The following is a 21,326-nucleotide window of genomic DNA, read 5'->3' on the forward strand; positions in this document are numbered from 1 at the left end:
GAACTAGGGTTTCTATTTTGGACTTTGTAGGAACTCTTTAGATTTGCTTCTTGCAACAATATCCTTGAAAATGGAAATGCATAGTCATTGACTTTTCCCCTAAAGACTTACTCATAATTCCCTTCTATTGCAACAAAGGCCCAGCATTTGGGAGCCTGACTATATTATTTAAGAACCATGGATCTATCCGCATGTTTAACAGTTAACTCAAGCCCTGGCACTATTGACAGTGCTAGAGCTCTGACTAACTTAAACTTTCCCAGACATCTGAACAGCCAGTACGCCCTCAGTGGAAACACTGGAAACTTAGCAGCATATTCTAGAAAATAATATAATTATCCTAAAAATAAAGGTCAAACACTATTCAGTCTCAGCATAATCAATTCAATATCTGTACTGTATTGAACAACCATGTTTCACTGCTCAGTCAGACTGAATACACATTACAAACTTCTCCAAGTGTTGAGATTGCCTTCTCTCCCCCATTCTCCTGGATTAAGCTGATGTGCAAGATGGTTGCAAGTAAATTACCAACTTCTAGTAAGGCCAGCAAGTGCTCTTGATGATGGGACAGTGTCCTATTCATCACACAGCAAGCATGGCCAGTTCCTCTCTGTGCTCAAATGATGGATTTGTAATAATAACAGCATTTTCTAACAGTATTTTATCTTTTGAGTCTGGGATCAATGCAACTTGGTACTATCTAACAGGTTGCATTGATTTTTTTCCTTCTCTAATTCCTCTAACATTTCTTCCATATGAGATTTAAATAGGTGCAAAACTTTGACACTTTCACTAGCTTTCCTAAAAAGGACAAATAAAGCACATTAGCACTAGCACAACTGAGACTATTTGCTCCATAATACTTCTGTTACCCCTAAATGAAAGTTGCAAGCTTCTGAGCCATTGTATTTTTGACACTGCCACTCAATCATTCAGGAACGAGAAGCAGCTCTTCAGGACAGGAATTGAAGCTAAAAACAGCTGGTGCTTCACTGAACTTATCCTACTCTGGACCAAATTTTCAGCATCTTTAAAAATGTTGAATTACAAGTTTACTCTAAAGGCCTATTGCCTTCTCTGCTTTTACTACATGGAGTAAGTCTTTCTCTGTTATGATATATGACTGCTTGCTAGAAGTCTCCACTCAACAGCATGCAACAGCAACAGTAGTTTTGCATTTTGCTGGCTATAATCCCCCTATATCAGAGCTCCCAAACAAGTCAGATATTTCTGGGAGAATCCTTTGTTCTGCAGAGGAATAGGGGATATCATAAACAGCAGAGTACGTCCCAATTTGCCATCTGATAGTCAAAAATCCATACAAATTCACTATTTTCCTCTCTTAAAACATGTCTCCCTGCAGCTGGCATATGAAGTTTCTTGCGGTAAGAAAGAATGTGAGAATCCCTGAAATTAGCTAAAACACAAACATAATACTGTAATAAGATACTCAAAAAGTCACTCAATGTCACTCTACTTTGTGCCATTACTGTGTACAGTAATTCAAGTAAAGTTCTAAAAAAGCCATTAGTTCCTAAAAGATTATTTTAAGTTAGAATACATAGTAGCCTGAGAGGAACTGAAAGGACTCAAATGCATTTGCTTTTGTCATGAAATAAAATAACTCCTGAAGACTTTGATAGACCCTTTAGTCAAAGTAAGGAGGTCAGCACTCTCTTCTGCATTGTCCCTTTCTCTAAATAGCCTATTGTACCTTAAACAAGCTGGATGCCCTTCTTCAGTATGGGCATGGAAGCAGGAAACAAGTTCTGCATACACCCGAGTATCCCACCTGATTGCCATGAGAAGGTTCCTCCTTACACACAGTTGTGGACAGAGTCAATATGCCACTGTTTACCCTAGACAGGTTAACTGGAGAATTGACTGGCTTCTGTTTGGGTAAAAACACAAAGTGTTTGAAGTCATTAGAAAGCCCACCTCAGAGATCCAGATCATACTGTATTACTGTATGTTTGTCAGCTTTTTTCCTTCAGAAATGCTCAGGTTATCATACTTACCTTACATTCTCTTCAAGACCTAACACAGAATTTCTGATGAGAGAAAGGAAAGAAATCCACTAGTACCTCTGCAGCTGACGTTGGTGCCCAGCTCTCCACCCCCCACAACAACTTCATCTATGAAACAATCTTCAGAAGCCAAAACCTAACTATGACTGGTTAAACAAAAAATAAATTCATAAAGTTGTATCTTTTCTATTCTGGATTTCAGTCTAACACGAGTCATAAAGCTGGATCCAATATCCTCATTAGTGCAGACTGTATATAACCATGTTCCTTTGGACAGAGTTCAGCTTTTTTAAGAATAAATCTGACTAGAGCCTAAACCTATCAGATACAATATTTCTATCCCATTTTCTCTGAATTTGTACAACACAGGAATGTGCACCAGGGATTTAAATTCACAGATCTTAAGAAAAAAATTACAGTGTTGTATCAATAAACATAGTTCACCTCTCAGAAGAACCAAAGCAAGTGCCCCACCAAACCCTTGAGTGGGACACCAATTTCTCTCAGTCAGATTTTTAGTCCCCAGTCACAGACTCAGAATTAGAATTCAGCCTCCATGAATCATCAACTGGCCCCTTCTTCTGGCCACTCCATTCCCAACAGGCCTTGCATGCAAAAAGTGAATCTCTCACTAGACCCATTATCCTCCATGAAGTTCTCCAAGTGCATGGGATATCGTACAGGCAGCATAGCAGACTCCATTTTTCAGCCAGTCTGACAGGCTCTGACAAAACTTTATGAGAACTTAATTTCCTCCATCTTTACTAACAGCAGTAGAAACACCATACTCTTAAAATCCAATACTTGGGGTAAAACTATTCTCAGTAATCACTAGCAATTTTCTCTCTCCACTTTCCAAACAGTCAAAAATAGCTGGTTTTAGCAACCTGTATTCTTTGATAAAGCCCATTCCCTCATTAGAACTAGCACAACTCCATGTGGCACTAGAAGCCTGGGACCCTCTGAGAGATTGCATAATGGCCCATAGCTGCTGGTGACCAGCTGCCACATATATGAAGCACCCCGCAGGTTATCATTTATACCCATTGTAAAAGAAAATCTTTTCCATCTGTGGGGGCCACAGAATCGAGCCTCTAGCAAATTAATTCTGGACCAAAACTTCTGCTGGCCTTCCTGTTTCTCTTCAGAGATCTTTTTCACTAGTTCCTCCTTCCTGTTCCCCCATAAAATTCTTACACTGTCTAGTTCTTGCAGTAGCTATTGATGCTACATCAAAAGATGCTGCAGCTGCTGATGCTGTTCCTGTTCTCACAGCCATTTCAGTCGCACTCCAACATCTATTTCTATCTTCAGGCTGTGACAGTCTGCCCGAGTTCTCCTCCACCAGCCTGGGAAAAAAATCACTGCCAAAAGTTTTGCGAAAAGTCTTTTTCAGGCTTTTTCCTCAGGGCACATTTTGTTGACAAACTGAAAAGGACAACACAAAACCAAGCTATTTCCCCAGAGTGCACATGCTGCCAGAGCTCAGAAGCCTTTTCCTCCGCCTCTCTCCGCCTACTAAGGGAAGGGCAGACATTCCTTCTTTTAAAGCCTAGCTGAATCATGAAACTGTCTTGCTTTAACTGCTTCCAATCCCTTCAATATTTTCTCACTTGCTTTTGAAGCAGGATCCTCTAAACTCCTCTTAACATATAATTTGGACTACAACAACCATAAAACTTCATTTAATAAAAAGGAGATACAAAATTCATTTAATAAAAAGGAAACAAAAAACCCTGTCCAAACTAATCAAACTTACCATACAGATAATAATCACAATGAAGCTGTTTATATTTTTTCTCCCTAATGTCCTCACAATTCAGGCTGCTGTTAGAGTAGTACAGAACTATCCATATATACCTGGTACTATACAGTTTAGAAGAAACTGTCTCTGCCTGAAAAGTCCTGTATGTACCTTACACTATGCAGTGACATTTTTATGCAGAAAAAACCCTGCATCTTTTCCCATTTCTTTCCCATAGCCAGCATTGATCATCAAATCTAAAGAAAGAGAAAAAAATTAATTGTATTCTCTTGAGTGCATGTATTTCCCTAGAATCTTGAGGATTTGGTGTGGGCTACATTACTGTTGTTGTTATTGTTATTATTACTATTATATAATGAGCATAACAGTTCTCCTTCTTTTCATGTATTCTTCTGAGGCATTTTAAAACCAGGCAAAGTTCTAATGCAAAATATTTTCTACTATTCTCTCTTCAGAACAAGAGGAGAGAGGAGATTTTTAACTTGACCGGCAAGGAGGACACAGAGGAACTCTCTTTGGAAATAATTATTCTTTCAAAAACCACACATATGCATATTAACTGCAAAGAGCCAAGTATTAGATAATATGCTCTTTGAATTCTAGAAATACACTTTTCTTCTTTTTAAAGTAATATTTAAACTGTTCCAAAAAATTAATTTGAAGCCCCAAATTATTTAAGTATGGCAAGCAGAGGAAGAAATGTCTTAAATTGGAAGTATAAAGTTGTCTTGACTTGAGCTATAAAATAATTCAGTAAAATGAAATTATGGATATTCCTTGGATTAATTTACTAGGAGATATTCACTTACTATTAAGTTCTGAGTGTCACATAAGAGGGAAATATTTTGTAATTAGGAATAAGTGGCAGAGAACTCATTCTCCTTTGCTGTTCAGTTACAGTTATGGAAATTGGGAAAAGCTGGTATGTATTCAGGAAAGAAATTTTACATTCAGGGTTTGTGTTCACCAGACAATACACTTGGATAAAGCTGAGAATCATACTATAAATATGTGATGAAGATGACAGGCAGACAAGATGTGGTAGGAAATTCTCAGTGGGATACCAAGGACAGTACCTGCACACAGAGCTAGCAGTAGGCTTTGGTGGTTTAACTGTTAATTCCAAGAATAGACAGGCTATCATCAAGCTGACAGACTAATTAAAAGCAGAACTACGCTGAACTGGAGCAAAGTGTCTTTCAGTTAGAAAGTGGAAAGTACATGTCCCTGTCAGAGCACTAGAATCCACGTGAGGAGTTTAATGGGCTTTACAAAGTGAAAGATCTATACATCTACCTTGGTGACTAAAAAGGGATTTAAGCTAAATTCAGACCTCAAAGCCCAGGACAGCTGGATCTATAATGTCCACACTCGATCAGCTATAGTTCTCATATATAAAATTTCTTTACATGACTAAAGTCAATTGACACAGAAGAGAAGCAGCTCATCTAGATGCCTCCTGAGTTTTGTTACAGTCTAAAGATAAGAAGAGGCACTTAATTTGTCTCTTGGAACCTGGGTTGACACATTCTTCTGCTATTCTTAGAAACCATAATACTTGCATACGTGACTGATTTCAGCAAAGTCTGGCAGCAACAGTCATCTTCATAAAACAGGTGGAAGTGAGACAGGCTTGCCTTCTGGTTGGGGGAAAGACGAAGGACATGGGTTCAAACTGAGCTTCAACCTCAAAAGACTCAAACCCAAATCCCTCACTCCTACAAGTATGCCCTGTCTGCTATGCAGTAGGATAGTCTGGGTTACCATCCCTTCCAACACTGGATCAAAACTAAGGCTATCAGACCAGAAAGGTGGTGTGTGCTTGTGTGGAGGGTAGCAGCTGGGGGTGTCACACAAGTGAAACACTATCCCACCCCATAGCCAGCTTAGGTTGAAGGGATTCAGCTTGAGATGTGAACACTGCAAGGGTTTTTTCTGTCTACCAAGTAAATATGCAAAACACCAGCAAATGCATTTTAAAGAGAATATTTTCTGGGTGCACAGGCACACGAAATGCAGAACACTGACTCCTCTCCTGAAAATAAATGAGCAAACTTTCTTAACCAAATTTACTTAGGCTTCTAAGAGAAGTAGAAATCGAAATACACCCTGTGCTTAAAGCTTCCTATTGGTAGTGCAAGGCACTTCAGCACACCCTCTCTTTGGGCTCACCTGCTAAAGGTATTTGTTTTGCATCACCAATAGTAAATGCTGTGAATCATCAACACTTGGTATTTGAGCATGGCAATATGATATAGAGGTGTAAGTGTGAACTCTGAGTTCTACCTACTGAGCTCAGGTCGTTCTAGTACACTGCTCTCCAACTGTTTAAGAATTTATTTATGTATTCTTTTTAATTAAGCCTTTACTATTCAACTTTACCAGTTTTTATTTGCACACCAAAATGTGTGTACACTAATATATCAGAAAAAACTCTTTCTGTAGGTCTTACCGGTTGAAGCGCTGTACTACTTTCTTTCAGCCTTATGCATATCTTACTATCAAATACCTGCATAGAGTGATTCAGACTAAAAAATAATCCAATGTATGTTTGTATAATGAACTTAAAAGAACAGTTCTTTTCATATTTCAGCCTGCTGCTGTATTGGGTTTGCACGGCAATGTTTTGATAGCAGAGGGGGTACAGGGGTGGCTTCTGTGAGAAGATGCCAGAAGCTTCCCCAATGTCCAATAGAGTCAGTGCCAGTCAGCTCCAAGATGGACATGCTGCTGGCCAAACTGAGCCCATCAGCAACGGTGGCAGCACCTCTGTGATAACATATTTAAGAAGGGAGGGGGAAACTGCTGTGCAACAGCAGCTGAAAGAGAGGAGTGAGAATATGTGAGAGAAACAGCCCTGCAGACACCCAGGTCAGTGAAGAAGGAGGGGGAGGAGATGCTCCAGGCACCGGAGCAGAGATTCCCCTGCAGCCCGTGGTGAAGACCATGGCGAGGCAGGCTGTCCCTCTGCAGCCCAGGGAGGTCCACAGTGGAGCAGATCTCCACCTGCAGCCCGGGGAGGACCCCACGCCAGAGCAGGTGGGTTCCCGAAGGAGGCTGTGACCCAGTAGGAAGCCCGCACTGGAGCAGGCTCCTGGCAGGACCTGTGGCCCATGGAGAGAGGAGCCCATGCTGGAGCAGGTTTTCTGGCAGGACTTGTGACCCCGCGAGGGACCCACGCTGGAGCAGTCTGTGCCTGAAGGACTGCAGCCCATGGAAAGGGCCCACACTGGAGCAGTTTGTGAAGAACTGCAGCCTGTGGGGAGGACCCACGTTGGAGAAGTTCATGGAGGACTGTCTCCCATGGGTGGGGTGTCACTCTGGAGCAGGGGAAGAGAATGAGGAGTGACAGAGCAGCTTGGTGGACAACTGGTGTCCAGCCAAGGTCAACTCACCACAGTTGTACAAAAGTAATTCTGATTTCAGTGACCTCATTAAGTAGATGTGACTATCAGCTACTAAGAGGACAATCCAAAGTCACTGACATCCAAGGTAGACAGGTTTTGGGGAGACTATGCTCTTTGTTCCAGTACTCACCTTAGGCCTGATTCAAACTAAAATAGGGATTATAAATATTGAATTTTGTAAATTCAAGAAAGTGTATCTGTTAAAAATTTCCATAGTTAAAACTATGTTGTAATTTAGGTAAGATTTATGAAGTAAAGTCTCTACACCAAACTGAATGAGAGGCAGAGCAAATGACAGCCCCACATATCAGCAAGTGAGTGGAAAACAAATCACTTTGCTGTGAATTCCCTACTGTATTCTGGAGTCCTTCAGTGAAACCTACTCCTCAGCATGAGGCAAGGTTGGGTGCTCATCACCACTACTTGTTGGTGGGCAACTGCCACAAAGTCAAACCTCCCTACAGTGTTACCTTCTCACACCCAGATCCTCTCTCCTTCCTGCAGGAGACCCACTGGTACCTCAAGACACATGCTGGACAGAAGTGTGCAGTACCTTCTTTTTTTTTTTTTTTTTTTTTTTTTTTTTTAATAAATCAAACTCTACCAAGCCAGCCAAATTCTACTACAAATTTGGTGATTTTCAGTTCACCATCTTGCCATGTTCAACAAAGATAATGAAATACCAAAGCAATAATATACTCAAACTTCATGAAATTCCACATAATTTAATTACTATGTAGCAATGAGTAAAGGCATCTACTGTCACATTTTGTATCTCTGCATGTTAGATAAAAATGTATCAAATTCAAAAATGTTGGATCCAATTAACTATTTTTTTAAAAAAATGCATTTTAATGTCTTAAATCACACATTTAAAGATACTGCTATTCAGCCATTTAGCAAAATTAAATTGGACAGCTCAGAAATTCAAATTAAGGTCCATATCTGGGTTGTATTCCTTTGGCATTATACATCAAAGTCTACATACCATTAACAATTCTTTTTCTAATTGCCTCAGAAATTGAACTATTTACACAAAGATGCATCACATTTCACATTTTCAAACAACTAACATCCTTCCATTCCAGAAAAGCAGAGGAAGCTTGAAAGACACCATGTCTTTCTTTTATGTACACACACAAACCTGAACACAAACAAATACAACTAATTTCACCAAACACTTTATCCCGATACCAATAGTTCTATTAAAGCAATGGCTCTGAACAATGGTGTGTGCAAGAAGTGCTGGAGGAGCAAAGGGGAGCACAAAGAAAGGGAATATATTAAATGCCTTTTTTTCCCATAAGGAAGATGACAAATATTTTGGCAAATGCTGCATTGAAGGCTTAAATTATAAGAATGCATAAGAAGAACCCAACAAAACAACACAACACATAACTGTTCTATCTCTCTCTATATTAGCAGTCTTCAGTTTCTGGTATTGAAAAAATTAATGAAGAATCATTTTAAAATATTTTCCCAGGAAGAAGTAAATATTTTCAGAAGTAAGTTTGTTTTCTTGGTTTTTTTTTAAACTGCTATACTATGTTTACTATCCATTTGGTGATGTAATTTAAAAGAAACAAGTTTACTCATATCAAACGTGAAATATAGAATTTTCTTTGCAAGGGTCTCTGAAGGCAATGGAACATCAATATAAAAGTTGGATGTGTTCTTTTTAAGCTCCATGTAATTGCATCTTGTTTCCCTTTATTTAACGTTTCTGTGTGTTACATACAAATAAAAGAACTACTAAAAGGCATGGATATTTTCATTTCTCAGACTCATACTAGATCTTTAAGGCCTTCTTATAAGGAGGAGGTCCTAACTGATTAAATACCAGACAGGTTATCGATGTCTTATATTCCACTATGAAATGAGAAACAAAATAGCTCCTTCCTTGGTGACATCATTAAGGATTTAAAGCAGTATTTGGAGCAAATTTCCTTCATCTCTATAGCTTATCCTTCGAGATAAGAAGGTGGCATGGGGAGGAAACATACTTTGTTGATAAATAGAATACATTAAACTATACAGCAATTATTGTAGAAAACTATGAAACTCAAATACATCTGCTCATGTAAATATTTCTATCAGATTTATTTATTTTTTTCGTTCAATGACATTGCAATTATATAAAGTATCATTCATGGCTTAACTTGATATCATGAAAATATTATGAATCTCAATCACATTCCAGTGGAATATACCATTAAAGTTAACTCTAATAATCATTTTATGATTATTCTGTTAGATGTCTATGCTGAAATACAATTAAGTATACGCTGTGATTCCATAGGCACAAAAAAAATCCAATCACCAGTCTTCATTTTACATTATAAGCAAATGTTTCCTTTAGTAATAAATCAAAAACATTCACAAATCATATGAGATTTTTAAAAATATAAATTTAGATTACTAGTCACATTGGAAAACTTCCTAAACATTCTTGACCTTTTCCAGTTCAGTTCTTATCAGGCTTCATAAACTGTTTCCTAAATCTAACTTCTCACATTCAGTATCTTTCATCTAAGCACGTAATTCTGAGCCATTTAAGTTGCTCAGGCAACTTAAAGTTTTGCCTGAGCAATAACTAAAGAACTGGATCTGTCACAGGACAACTCCTCCTTCACGTTGTTTATAGTATTAGAAACATCTTCATATTGAACATCTAGATGTGTTTCTCCTGGAATCTCTGTTTCCTTCATGACTGAGCAAGCCTTCTTTTTAACTACAAACCCCGCTCTAGTGGCCTAGGAATTGTTATGGTGAATTTAAGGTGGCAAAGCCATAAAAATATGCTCTCCAAATACCCACAGTCACATAACCCATAGTCAGTCTAGATGGTACCATACTGGATAGTGATTGTTCAGTAAAAAAAAAAAAAGTTACAGACCCCAACTGATTATTTTTCTTCCCCCTCAAAGAACATATCTTTTAGATTAAAAAACATAAACTTAAGCCATAATTTAACCTCTTACTTGACAGTGAACGGTATCAATAACATAATAATATTACATTCTGCATTCAAAATATTCTTAAATTTTAATTAGACAGAAAATAATATATTTTAAAAATTACTTACATTCTGCGTATTTCTGAAGCTGAGAGAACTCTCCAGGACTAAGGTTAACCCATTTCTCCTGGCTCGTCATACTGGCAGTAAGGGTCCTTGTTAAATATCAGAAAAACATTCCCTTTGACACAGGTGATATAAGCTCCATAAAGATTCGTAGCTTCAGTTCACAGTGCTTGGAGATTGGAGAGATGGCATCAGTCTACGTGGATGAAGTTTTTGATGCTATGAACTGTTCCCAATGTGTTGGTTCAGTGGTGAGTTACAGCACTGTTAAAAGAAGATCAAATATTAGAAGCATAAACACCAGTTTTACTATGGGAATAACTGTAACAGATAAATATTTCCTTATATTCAGTTTTGCTCGAAATCTTTCCATACAGTATTTGTCCACAAATAATTTTATATGTATTTCCAAATTTTATTTTTATATTTCCAAATGCTTATGTGTAGCACTGATAATAAAAAATTATTGATTGTTTATGATCCAGTTATATGTGAACACCTTGTGCGTGGCTGTTTCTGTTTTAGTAACAACCACTGCAATAGTAGGTACTATCTATCAGTAAACTTAGTTCCCTATGATTTTAAAATCGTATCCATATAACCGGGTTTGTATCCAATTATGTTGCTGTACAGCACTGTGTGGCCTTGCCAAAAATGTTCTGAAGCTTCCAACTCCTCATGTCAAAAATGAAATAGATTCTGCAGTTTGGTGAGAAATTCATGAAAGCTATATAAATATTAACTATTCTAACAAAGTAGTAGGGGTTTGATTTCTAGAATGTCACAACATTACTGAAGTCACTACTGAAAATCAAATATAACTGTTGGCACCATTGCAAATCCGTTCAAGAAGAAGAAGATCAAACTGTGGGTGCCATCTCATTCCAATTTTATGCAGTTTCTACCTCTGCAGTACAGACCTTACAAAGGCAATGCATTGCCAACACCACTCCTTGCACAACAGGTAGGATATTTTTCATCTAATTTTAGCCATCTGAAAGTCAGGTATCCAATCCAAGAATGCCATCTAGGGCACTCTCTTTAATCAGCAGAAAGAGACAGGTGGCCCAGACAGCAATTAATCCCTCCAGTTTCAACATAATCTTAAAATGTGATGAATTGCCTTCTTGTGGTATTTATCTTTCGCTATTGATTACACAGGTTGCCTAGATGACAAGTTTAGACTAGAAAGCTAATTTTAGACCGTAAGTGGAATCTCTTTATATGCCTAGCAATGTGTTATTTACAACGGTCAAATTACAAAAAGAGCAAAGGAAAAATTCAGACCAGAAGAGACAGTACTGGAAAGGGTGCTAAGGAGGAAGGTGTTGGCAGCTGGGAAAGGAGAGAAAAAGGAGTAAGATGTCATGAGGGAGGAGGAGAAAAAAAAAAAAAAAAGAAATAGAGTAGCTAGGAACAGAAGCACATGAAAAAAGATATATTAACCTATATAGATAAAACTACTTTTTTTCTGTCTTATATGAGTATCATTTCTGGACAAAGAAATTCAGGAATAAAGACACCTTAGTCCTAGAGCATGCCTTCATTGCTCTCAGGCCCTTCTTGGTGAATGATTTAAGTATATGTACCTATAAGATGAGCAAGTAAGGCTATCTAAATACAGTCACAGACTACTTGGCAGCTGCCTTGTCTTTTTAGAATTTGAACCAGAAGCAATTCCTATGCTCTTCATCTCCTCAAGTTAGAATAAAAAAATAACAATAAGTTGGAAGAGGTAAGATCTAGAAACAGTAACTGAACAAATAACAAAAACTAATAGGAGCATGGAGACTGGGATGGAAAAAGCAACATTAATGTGGATAATGTTGGCCAAGTGCAAAGCACATCAGCCCTCAAATATCAATGAATCAACATCAGTGCCAGAAAAAGAGCAGTAACTACAAAAGCTAAAAGGGATATTCCGTAAGAAAAGCTATCGTTCTGACTTGAGAACCTTAGTCCTCTTATTTACAAGAGAAAATAATTATGGTCAACGGGGACATTTTAATCAAATTAGAGATGTTTCATTTCTGGCAGTTGATTAGATTGTATTGAAGAAAGTTTTATTTCTTCAAATAGGTATATTTTTCTCATATTCTTGAAAACTGATTAGGTTTTACTGAAAACATTTTTGTATTTGCATAATTGATTTAATAGAACCAAAATTTTCTACCACAGTTACATCCAGTATTACTTTTTGTATTCTTAACTACATTAGCTTCATTACCAGCAAAAACTAACATTGCTGAATGCTGTACTGTTAGAGATTATCTCAATTATTTAATACAAATGTTTGCGATAAGGAGCTTATCATTAACATTGGTACCGCTAGGAAGGTAGCAACTGCTGTGCACTCCAAACTGATCAATCTATTCACACGCAATACCTTTAGGTGACCACTGTCTATGTGGTTTGCTGTACACACAGTACATGGGCAGTGAAAACAGCTCTCTTCCCACTGACTTCCCCTTCTCCAACTTCAGATCTAAATGACCACCTCTGATATCCTTTCCCCTTTACCAGACACCCAGGCTCTACTGCCTACAAACAGGGTGGCAAGAAAAGGTACATGACCCGAATGAAATGACAGCAACGGAAAAATTTAGTCCACAGGAAAGAAGATGTAGTCTGCATGTAAACCAGCAGAGTTAGCGTGGAAGACACGACACAGTTTAAGGCTATGTTATTATCTTGGAAAACTCTCCAAATGCAACTTCCTTCCTTTGAAAGGGACGACTGTGGGGATCTAGTGGAACTAATTTGCAAAGTTTAATCCAGGAACAGTAATGGGGAGGTAGGCAGTCCTCCGAGGATGGCTAGGTGGTCTCTAGACTGCAGCCAGGTCCTGTACGCCACCGCAGTGCGTGTAATGCAGGAATATGCAGAAACATAATGGGGAAAATCTTGGTAAAAGGAACCTTACAGAGGCTTCCTTTTTTTTGGTTTCCTATCAAATTCTGCTGCAGGGCAGTCCTAAATAAGGAAAGTTCCTGTTCCCTGCAACCTTTAGTTTTCACAGTTAAACCTGTGAAAGTGGCATTTCCCCATTTTATATAGATAATAATGTAGCTATAAGAAATCAAGCACATTATATAGATGCTGAAGACAACAGCCATCAATGCGTATTTGTGTTATATTACATGTGCCATTTGTTAAGGTAAAAATTGCAAGATCACCTATATCTTATACAAATATCTCAACTTCTGTAGAAGAAAAAATTAATTTACATTATCTTTTTCAGTAGTGTTTAATTTAAATGCATTCCTTTGCACTTTATTTTAGTGTTCTTTCTCTCAGTAGTCCAGGAAGGTCATGCAGTGAGAAATCTATACATAAGCACATTAAGAGGAAAGCAGTAACAGGGATAATACTATCACATAGGAAAAAAAAAGAATCTTGAACTAAAACATTAATCAAATGTGCTTGCTGGCAAGCAAAATAAAGATCAGCAGCACTAAATAGATACAGACAGTGATTTGACTTCCCCATGCAGAGATAAATTACTTTGAAGAACATGCTACAGCATACAGATAAAATACATAGGAAGTCAGGTAGGGAACTCATCCACCAAGCCTCTAAAAGTTTGACCTATTCCAGGAAACTTGGATCTGTGCACATATTTTGTTAGTATATGCTTAGGCAAGATTCACAGCCCTCTCAACCAGACACAAAGCAGGCCTTACAAATAAGTGAAATTAGAAACACTACATTAAGAAACCATTCATTTTATCACAAAAAGAATTTTAAAAAAAAATTATTCCTCCTCTATCCACTGACTATAATAAGTCTTAGAATTCCAGTCTCCCTTTTATAACATTATATTATATTTATAACATGTTTTTCTTTCTGGATTTGAGAGTTTATTAAGTTTTCTGTCAGGATTCCTACCAGGCCACATACCCAAACTAGGAAGCAAAGCTTTGTTAAAAACTCTACAAATCAAATTGCTTAGCATTCAGCCAACAATGCTAACAGACTTAGATTTCCAGGAATTCCCCATGCTACTGAAATCCTCAGCTGCTCTACAGAAACCAGGCTGAGGAGTGGAGAAAAGAAAGGAATACACAACGGAGGAAAAAACAAATATAAAGGCACATCCCCTATACACAAGCCTGAGCACTCAAATCATCTCCTTACACCTTGTAAAGTCCTCACTGGAAGGAAAGAGTTTTCTGAGAGTTGGGGGGCGGGGGGGGGGAGGTGTATGGAAATTACATTCAGTCCTACAAAAACAATCAACAATACTGGGTTCAGCTTTGACCTTTGATTCCAGAGGAGGACTGTGGCCTGTGGAAACATGTCCAGCTTCTTAACCAACCCAGTTCCCTCTGCTTCCTCCTGGAAGGGAGGAGGGCTTCTTCTGGGGTCCATCCTCATCACCACGACTGAAGCATGATACTCTTCTTCATGCATGCCTTAAGGGACTTTTCTCTGTTCACCGTAACAGGGAACCCTAAAACAGCCTAGAAATTGGCTTTTGGAACTACTCAGCCATTTTTTGTTTTCTACCAGCCCTTCCACAATGTACATCTCTCATACAATTTCATCATTAATTGCCAGTTACTCCACAAAGGCGGACAGGGTAAGGTTGATGGCAAGAAGGGGTGCACATGACTAAATGACAGATCTTAAGTAAGAAACTTTCATGCTATACAAAACTGAGACCTTCAAGTCCTTTTCTCCCACTCCCTCTGTTTTAGCATGCTTAAAAAAAAAAAAAGAAAAAAAGAGAGAGAGAAAGAAAGAAAGAACATGAATCTTAAGGAAACAAGTTTCCTTCCAGGGAAACTACAGTACTCCACAACATGACTGATTAGTGATCTTTGCCTGAACAATAGGAACAAATAACACGGACTATTTTGTACCTTAATTGCTATGGAGGCTGAAGCAATTATGCTTTTCAAGAACTTTTCTGTACAGAATGTACTTGGTATTTCCTTCAGTTGGGTCCTATACATTCACCACAGTTAGCTGGATCCTGGGATTTCAGGGTGGGTGACATAATGGATTTTCCAAAGGAGAACTTTTACATGTCACATACCACATGCTGTCACATATACCTGAAACAGTTTTCTCTATTAACTCCTGCAGCCAGCTGAGAAAGCAAGTACGTTCTTTTTACTGACAAGACCAAAAGCATCTTTCCTCTGAAAACTCACTGTCATTTGTGAGTTTAGCAAACAATGGAAAAGTAAACATTTCACCAACACTTGTAGAGGAACAACTCCGCCTTCATGTATAAAATATACTCCCTTGTGAAAGTATTTTAAGATCTATGTTACGTTAATAAATAAGGTATTACGATGCACAACTGCACTATTTATTCTCTATTAATTAAGCTGTTAGGATCAAAGTACATAATATTTCCAGGGCACTGAAGGACGATACTTGTTATTGAAACCCCAAGATATTCTCTCCACTAAGGATGCTCTTGTCAAAACAGCTGAACAAAAAAACCCCAAAACCCCCAAACAAAAAACCCACACCCCAACAAAAACATGCTAACAATCTCTAATTTCTTGGAAATGCAGGCATTATGTACAGATATACAAGACGATTTGTGTAGGTATTCCTGCGATTCATTTTACACTTTGTAAAAACCAATGCCTCTGATGTCAGAAATACTCTAAATTTGCATAGCTGAAAGTTTAGTCTGAAGAGTTTGAGGGGAAAAAAATCCAATCAAAAGTATCTGTTAATCACCATTCTGATTTCTTTACTCTCAAATACAGAAGTATTATGATTATTTATAATTGCTGCTGGATTAACAGCATGGATGAAAAAAGAGAGCCCCCATAACAAAACATAACAGCTTTTTCCTACATAAATTGCATATTTTACATAACATCCTCGTCTTTCACAGTATTTAGCATAAAGTCATTTTAGTAGTACACATTCTTTTTCAATTTAGCAAAGGATGCTTATTGATGTAAATTAACATAATTCTAAAATACAAACTCTAAACATTGATACACTGAAATCAGTGAAAACTTGCTTACCAAGCTGAACATCTTCTTCCTTTAAAGGAGCAATTTCAACACAACTCAAAAGCATGCATGTTTTCCTGACTACTTTATCCCCAGATGTAGTAGTCTGGGGCATGTAAAAACATCCACTTAAAATTTAATACAAAGACATGCACTGTATTCCTCAGAGAAGCAATTATTCAAATTCACTTCTTCGAATTATTTATACAGAATATATCAGTAAACACTGGGAATACATGCAGCACAAAAAACCACTGTGATATGATAAGCAGAATACTTGAATCTTTGAGAAGACATTTCACCAATACTACAGTTTGTGACAGTGAGAAATATTAGCAACAAAACCTCAGCACCAATAAAAACTGATCAGAATGCAAGATAGCAATGTCACTGAATATAGTTACTTACCTTGAAAATACAGGCATACATTTTTAATTATATTTTTTATTTTGCTCTTCATGTACCTTAACTTCATCACAAATACTTTAAAAGCAACTTCAAATAGATCTTAAATTTTTCTAGTTCCTAGGCTTGCTATTTCCAAGTTGCTACACTTACTATCTACCAAGTCAGAAGAACTACATTCAAATTTCTCAGTGTTACCTTCACTAAAAGTAGTATTGAAATAAGTGAAACCTAAGGAGAACCTGGGACAAGGAAATACCAGAATGTATATGTGCTGATGCATCAGATGTTTAGAAATGCTTTCTTCTTGCTTTAAATAATGTAACTGAATAAACTAAAAATAAACTGACATCTTTTCAGACTGGAATTTATTTTATGCTTATGAGAGAAACAGTACATAAGTCAAAAATCTTCTCTAAGCGAGAATCATGGAGCTGTTCCCAATGTTAAAAACTTCTCAATAACAGTTTTAGGATAACAGATTTTAAAAAGTGAGAGTTTAAAAAGGGAATTTGAATTTTTCAAAAATATACTATTTGAATATTAAAAGCCTTAAAAGAAGGCTGAATCACTAAGGGTTATGACTGGTGTTCTTTAATAAATTGAACAAAGCAATCTGGGGTAGAAAATACAGGATTTGATAGTATATAACTATGTAACCTGTAGTAAGTTCTCTGTAATACAGCACATTTGGCTGTCCACTGGATAAATCACCCTGTAGAGAGAATGAATCACAATTCTTTCTATGTTGCCCACTACTATTTCTATATGTCCACCGAAAACTCCTCCAAAAGTTAGAACATCACCAAATAAACATTTTAGGGGCAACCTTTGCCTTCCAAAGTGTGCATCTGCCACCTTCCCCAAGAAAGCCCGCTCCAGAAGTGCACCCCTCAGTGTGAACTCTACATAGATCTCCCACAACTGGCACCACAAGTATCCGAGACCGTATCAGCAGAGTGTTAAGCTCTTTGACTATTATCTGCCATGTGTTCTTCCTCTTTTCTTTCCATTCCCTCTCATAGGATGAACTGTAAATTCTGCATAACAATTAACTTTTGTTGGCAATAAGCTACAGAGGGGAGGGGGAGGGTGTTTAATTGTTGGGTTTAATTAATCTCTCTATATTTAGGTGCTCTAGGGGTGATTACGTTAGAGGAAGGCAAAGCTGAAAAGTGTAATTTACAACTGGTGAAGCTTTCTGATGATCCTTAATTTCCTGGGGCAGAAATTCCTACTTCATGCTCGGAAATAAGCCTTTAAAGAGATGTGCTTTAGTCTTGTAACAAAAATGTTCCACGAGGAAAAGATTTGTTAACTGCTGTTCTCATTCCAAAGCTTTATGCACTTTTAAAATAAACTGGGAACAGGGCACTCAAGTTCCTTTTAAATAACTTGTGAAAATATGAACCCAATTTAATCTTCAACAGGAAATCTGTACAGGGAATGGAGATCAGGTTAGTAGGCAGGTTAATGGATTTCGTAGCAGAAATTCATGCTACGTTGTTTTCTAATACATTTTTTCTTTTTTCCCTAGGGAGAGAGCTACATGCAGAAGTTGATTAAATTATTGCAGTCCTGGGATATGAATAGCCGGCACAATGTCACTGTCCACTGGGATAGTGTGGAGCCTTCTAAACAACTACAAACGGTTTCATATTTATTCATCAGTTTTACTATAAAAGTTCTGTGACAGCGAGCTATCAAAAGGACTATCAGAAAGTAGGATGGGCCCTTGCCCACAGGAATGCTTATCTGCAGCCAAAGGAAACTACGTGGTGGCAGCAGCATCTCACGCTACTATTCCCTGTTCTCCCACACAATTCCTGACTGTGTGTGTGTGGCGGGGTTTTGGTAGTCGGGGAGGGGCTACAGGGGTGGCTCCTGTGAGAAGCTGCTAGAAGCTTCCCTGGCTCCAAGTCGGACCTGCCTCTGGCCAAGGCCAACCCAGTCAGCAACAGTGATAGCACCTCTGGGAGAACGTATTTAAGAGGGAACCTGCAGCAGAGCGGAAGTGCAATATGAGAGGAACCCCTCTGCAGACACCAAGGTCAGTGAAGAAGGAGGGGGAGGAGGTGCGCCGGAGGAGGGGATGCCCCTGCAGCCCGTGGTGAGACGGCAGGCTGTTCTCCTGCAGTCCATGGAGGTGAGTGGGGGAGCAGGTGGATGCCCCCAAAGATGGCCACAACTCCATAGGAAAGCCCACGCTGGAGCGGCCTGTTCCTGAAGGACTGCAGCTCATGGGAGGGACCAATGCTGAAGCAGTTCATGAAAAACTGTAGCCTGTGGGAAGGACTCATGCTGGAGAAGTTCATGGAGAACCGTCTCCCATGGGAGGGACCCAACACTGGAGCTGGGGAAGAGCGTGAGGAGTCCTCCCCCTGAGGAGGAAGGAGCAGCAGAGACTAACTGCTCTGTGTGTGTGACTAACTGACCACAATCCCCATTGCCCATCCCCCTGTGCCACTGGGGGGGAGGACGTAGAGAGAATCAGGAATGGAGTCGAGCACGGGAAGGAGGAAGGGGTGGGGGGAAGGTGCTTTAAGATTTAGTGTTACTTCTCATTATCCTGTTTTGATTGGACTGGTAACAAACTAAATTGATTTTGGGTTGGGGTTTTTTTCCCCCCAAGTTGAGTCTGGTTTTAGCACATGACCATAACTGGCAAAAGATCCCTCCCTGTCCTTATCTCAACCCACAAGATATTCTCCTCCCCATCCCACCCAGGATGAGTGAGTGAGTGGCCTTGTGGTGCTTTGTTACCATCTGGTCTTAACCGGTGACACTGACTTGTTCCAATTCAGCTCCAAGGATATGATAATTTCTAGGTTTGTGAAAGCTCTGTGAACATCACCACAGTGATGTGTGTTCCTAGCGCTTGCTCTGATGGCATGTCCACACTGCCACCAGAAGTGCGGATGTGCACTTGGAGCACATGTGAGGCAGTTTTACTGAAGCAAAGGCAGTAGGGAAGAACCAAGTCGGCCCAGGACCACAAGCACCAGGGCAGGCTCTGCACCTCTGCCCAATCTCCTGCACACACACCCAAGCAATGCTGAAGTCCATGCTGTCACAGCTCTCTCTCACTACCTTAAACTACTACTTTTAAAGGCAGCTTGGCCTCATCTCTTTCAACAGCACAAACATACCTCAAGTCTCTTACGTTATCTTGCATCCTTAACAATTTTCCTACAGGTTATACACTGCCATTGACTTAAACCGAGACAGAGAACTGGCATTTGTGGAACTACATACAAGAGACTTGGTCAGGGATGGAAGTGCATTTTCTGATTGAGGGTTCTTCATTTGTTTGTCTGTCCGTCCGTCCCACCCAGAGGGACTCACACATGCAAAGACACAACTTTAACACATTGACCTGTCACAGTAGAGACGGACACTACAAGTAATAGATCACGCAAAATGGCTACTTTATTGTTCTAACACACCTTTTTATACCTTCTTTTGAGTATGTGTTAGTATATGATTGGTTTGGTTAGTAACTAACAATTCATGATTGGTGAGTTCGTTAGGACGGTTCTTCTTATCACTATCTTGTTTTTGTACTGGTCTTCTCGGACCTTTCCAGACTCTCAAGGATACACTACAAGCTGCTCAAGGTCACGCTGTTCTCAAACTGTCAGGAATTCCGTAGGCTCATTGCATCCCCCGACACTGACCCATCTTTCAGATGGAACACCACCAGCTCCTCACGGTTAACTGTGCTGATTTTTTCAGAGGAATAGGAGAAGATGACAAGGAAATTTCTGTCCTCCACCTACTGATTTCAGGATATTAAGTTGTTATATTGTAAATGTTCAGCCTTTCATCCAAAGACTCTATCCTAAACCCTACCATTTTAAACATGTTAAGCTGTCTCCAGAATGCTCTGTAGCTAACAAACACCAATATCCCCATGGATTTTTTTAAACAACTAAGAATTGGTATTTAATTGCATTTTTAATTGAGAAAGATATATAATTGCACTTTTATGCAACTTAAGTTTGTGTTCTTCTTCCATGGTGTTCAGTTTTCAGTATGAAATCTTACTTTTGTTAATTTGTGTTTCCCTGTGTATTTCCCATCTTAAAGGGAAGGAAAAAAAGTTGATCCTGTCTCCTCTTTCCCCTGGGAATTTTTTGGCTGAGCTAGCTTATATTATGCTTGTATTTTCAAAATATTTTTTCTCTGGAGAAGGGCTCTGCATTTCTGTTATCTTTTGCTAGCATGTTTTTCTCTGGAGTTCTACATAATTATTTTCTCTCTTTGAATGTTGCAATTAATTCTCCTTGGATTTAGCTTATGTTTTTACACAGTAGTCCTTGGCACTAACGTTATTGCTATTGTAAGTATCTAAAGATAGGAGAAATGTGGGACTGACAAAAAGACGTAAAATATTTTCTATCACATGAAGCTTTCAGACACGCAAGCCTTTCCTCAAGTCTGAGAACAGAGGAAGGAAACTTCAACCTAAGTATACGTTAAGACCAATTTTGAGTTTAACTTACGCTACTTTATTACATAGTTTGAGAGAAAAGGGTAGTTAGTATCCTACTGCAGGTCTGGACCACACGCACATATCCTTCAGGATTTGTTTTTGGTTTTGCTTGCTTTGCCTATAGACTGCTGGGGAGGCACCGGTGGCACTTTGAC

The 21,326-nt window shown here is 38.8% G+C and overlaps 1 protein-coding gene across 1 annotated transcript in view; it reads right to left on the reverse strand.

The window, feature by feature from the left end:
* The window catches only part of DGKB (diacylglycerol kinase beta), a 367,812-nt gene that overhangs the window by 321,010 nt on the left and 25,476 nt on the right, over nt 1–21,326 (reverse strand). The window contains exon 2 of the mRNA XM_075050079.1: nt 10,288–10,548. Within this exon, the coding sequence (XP_074906180.1) occupies nt 10,288–10,357 (70 nt within the window). The 5' untranslated portion in view covers nt 10,358–10,548. The remainder of the gene's footprint in view (nt 1–10,287; nt 10,549–21,326) is intronic.

This window comes from Buteo buteo, chromosome 2 (assembly GCF_964188355.1).
Source record: "Buteo buteo chromosome 2, bButBut1.hap1.1, whole genome shotgun sequence".
NCBI lineage: Eukaryota > Metazoa > Chordata > Aves > Accipitriformes > Accipitridae > Buteo > Buteo buteo.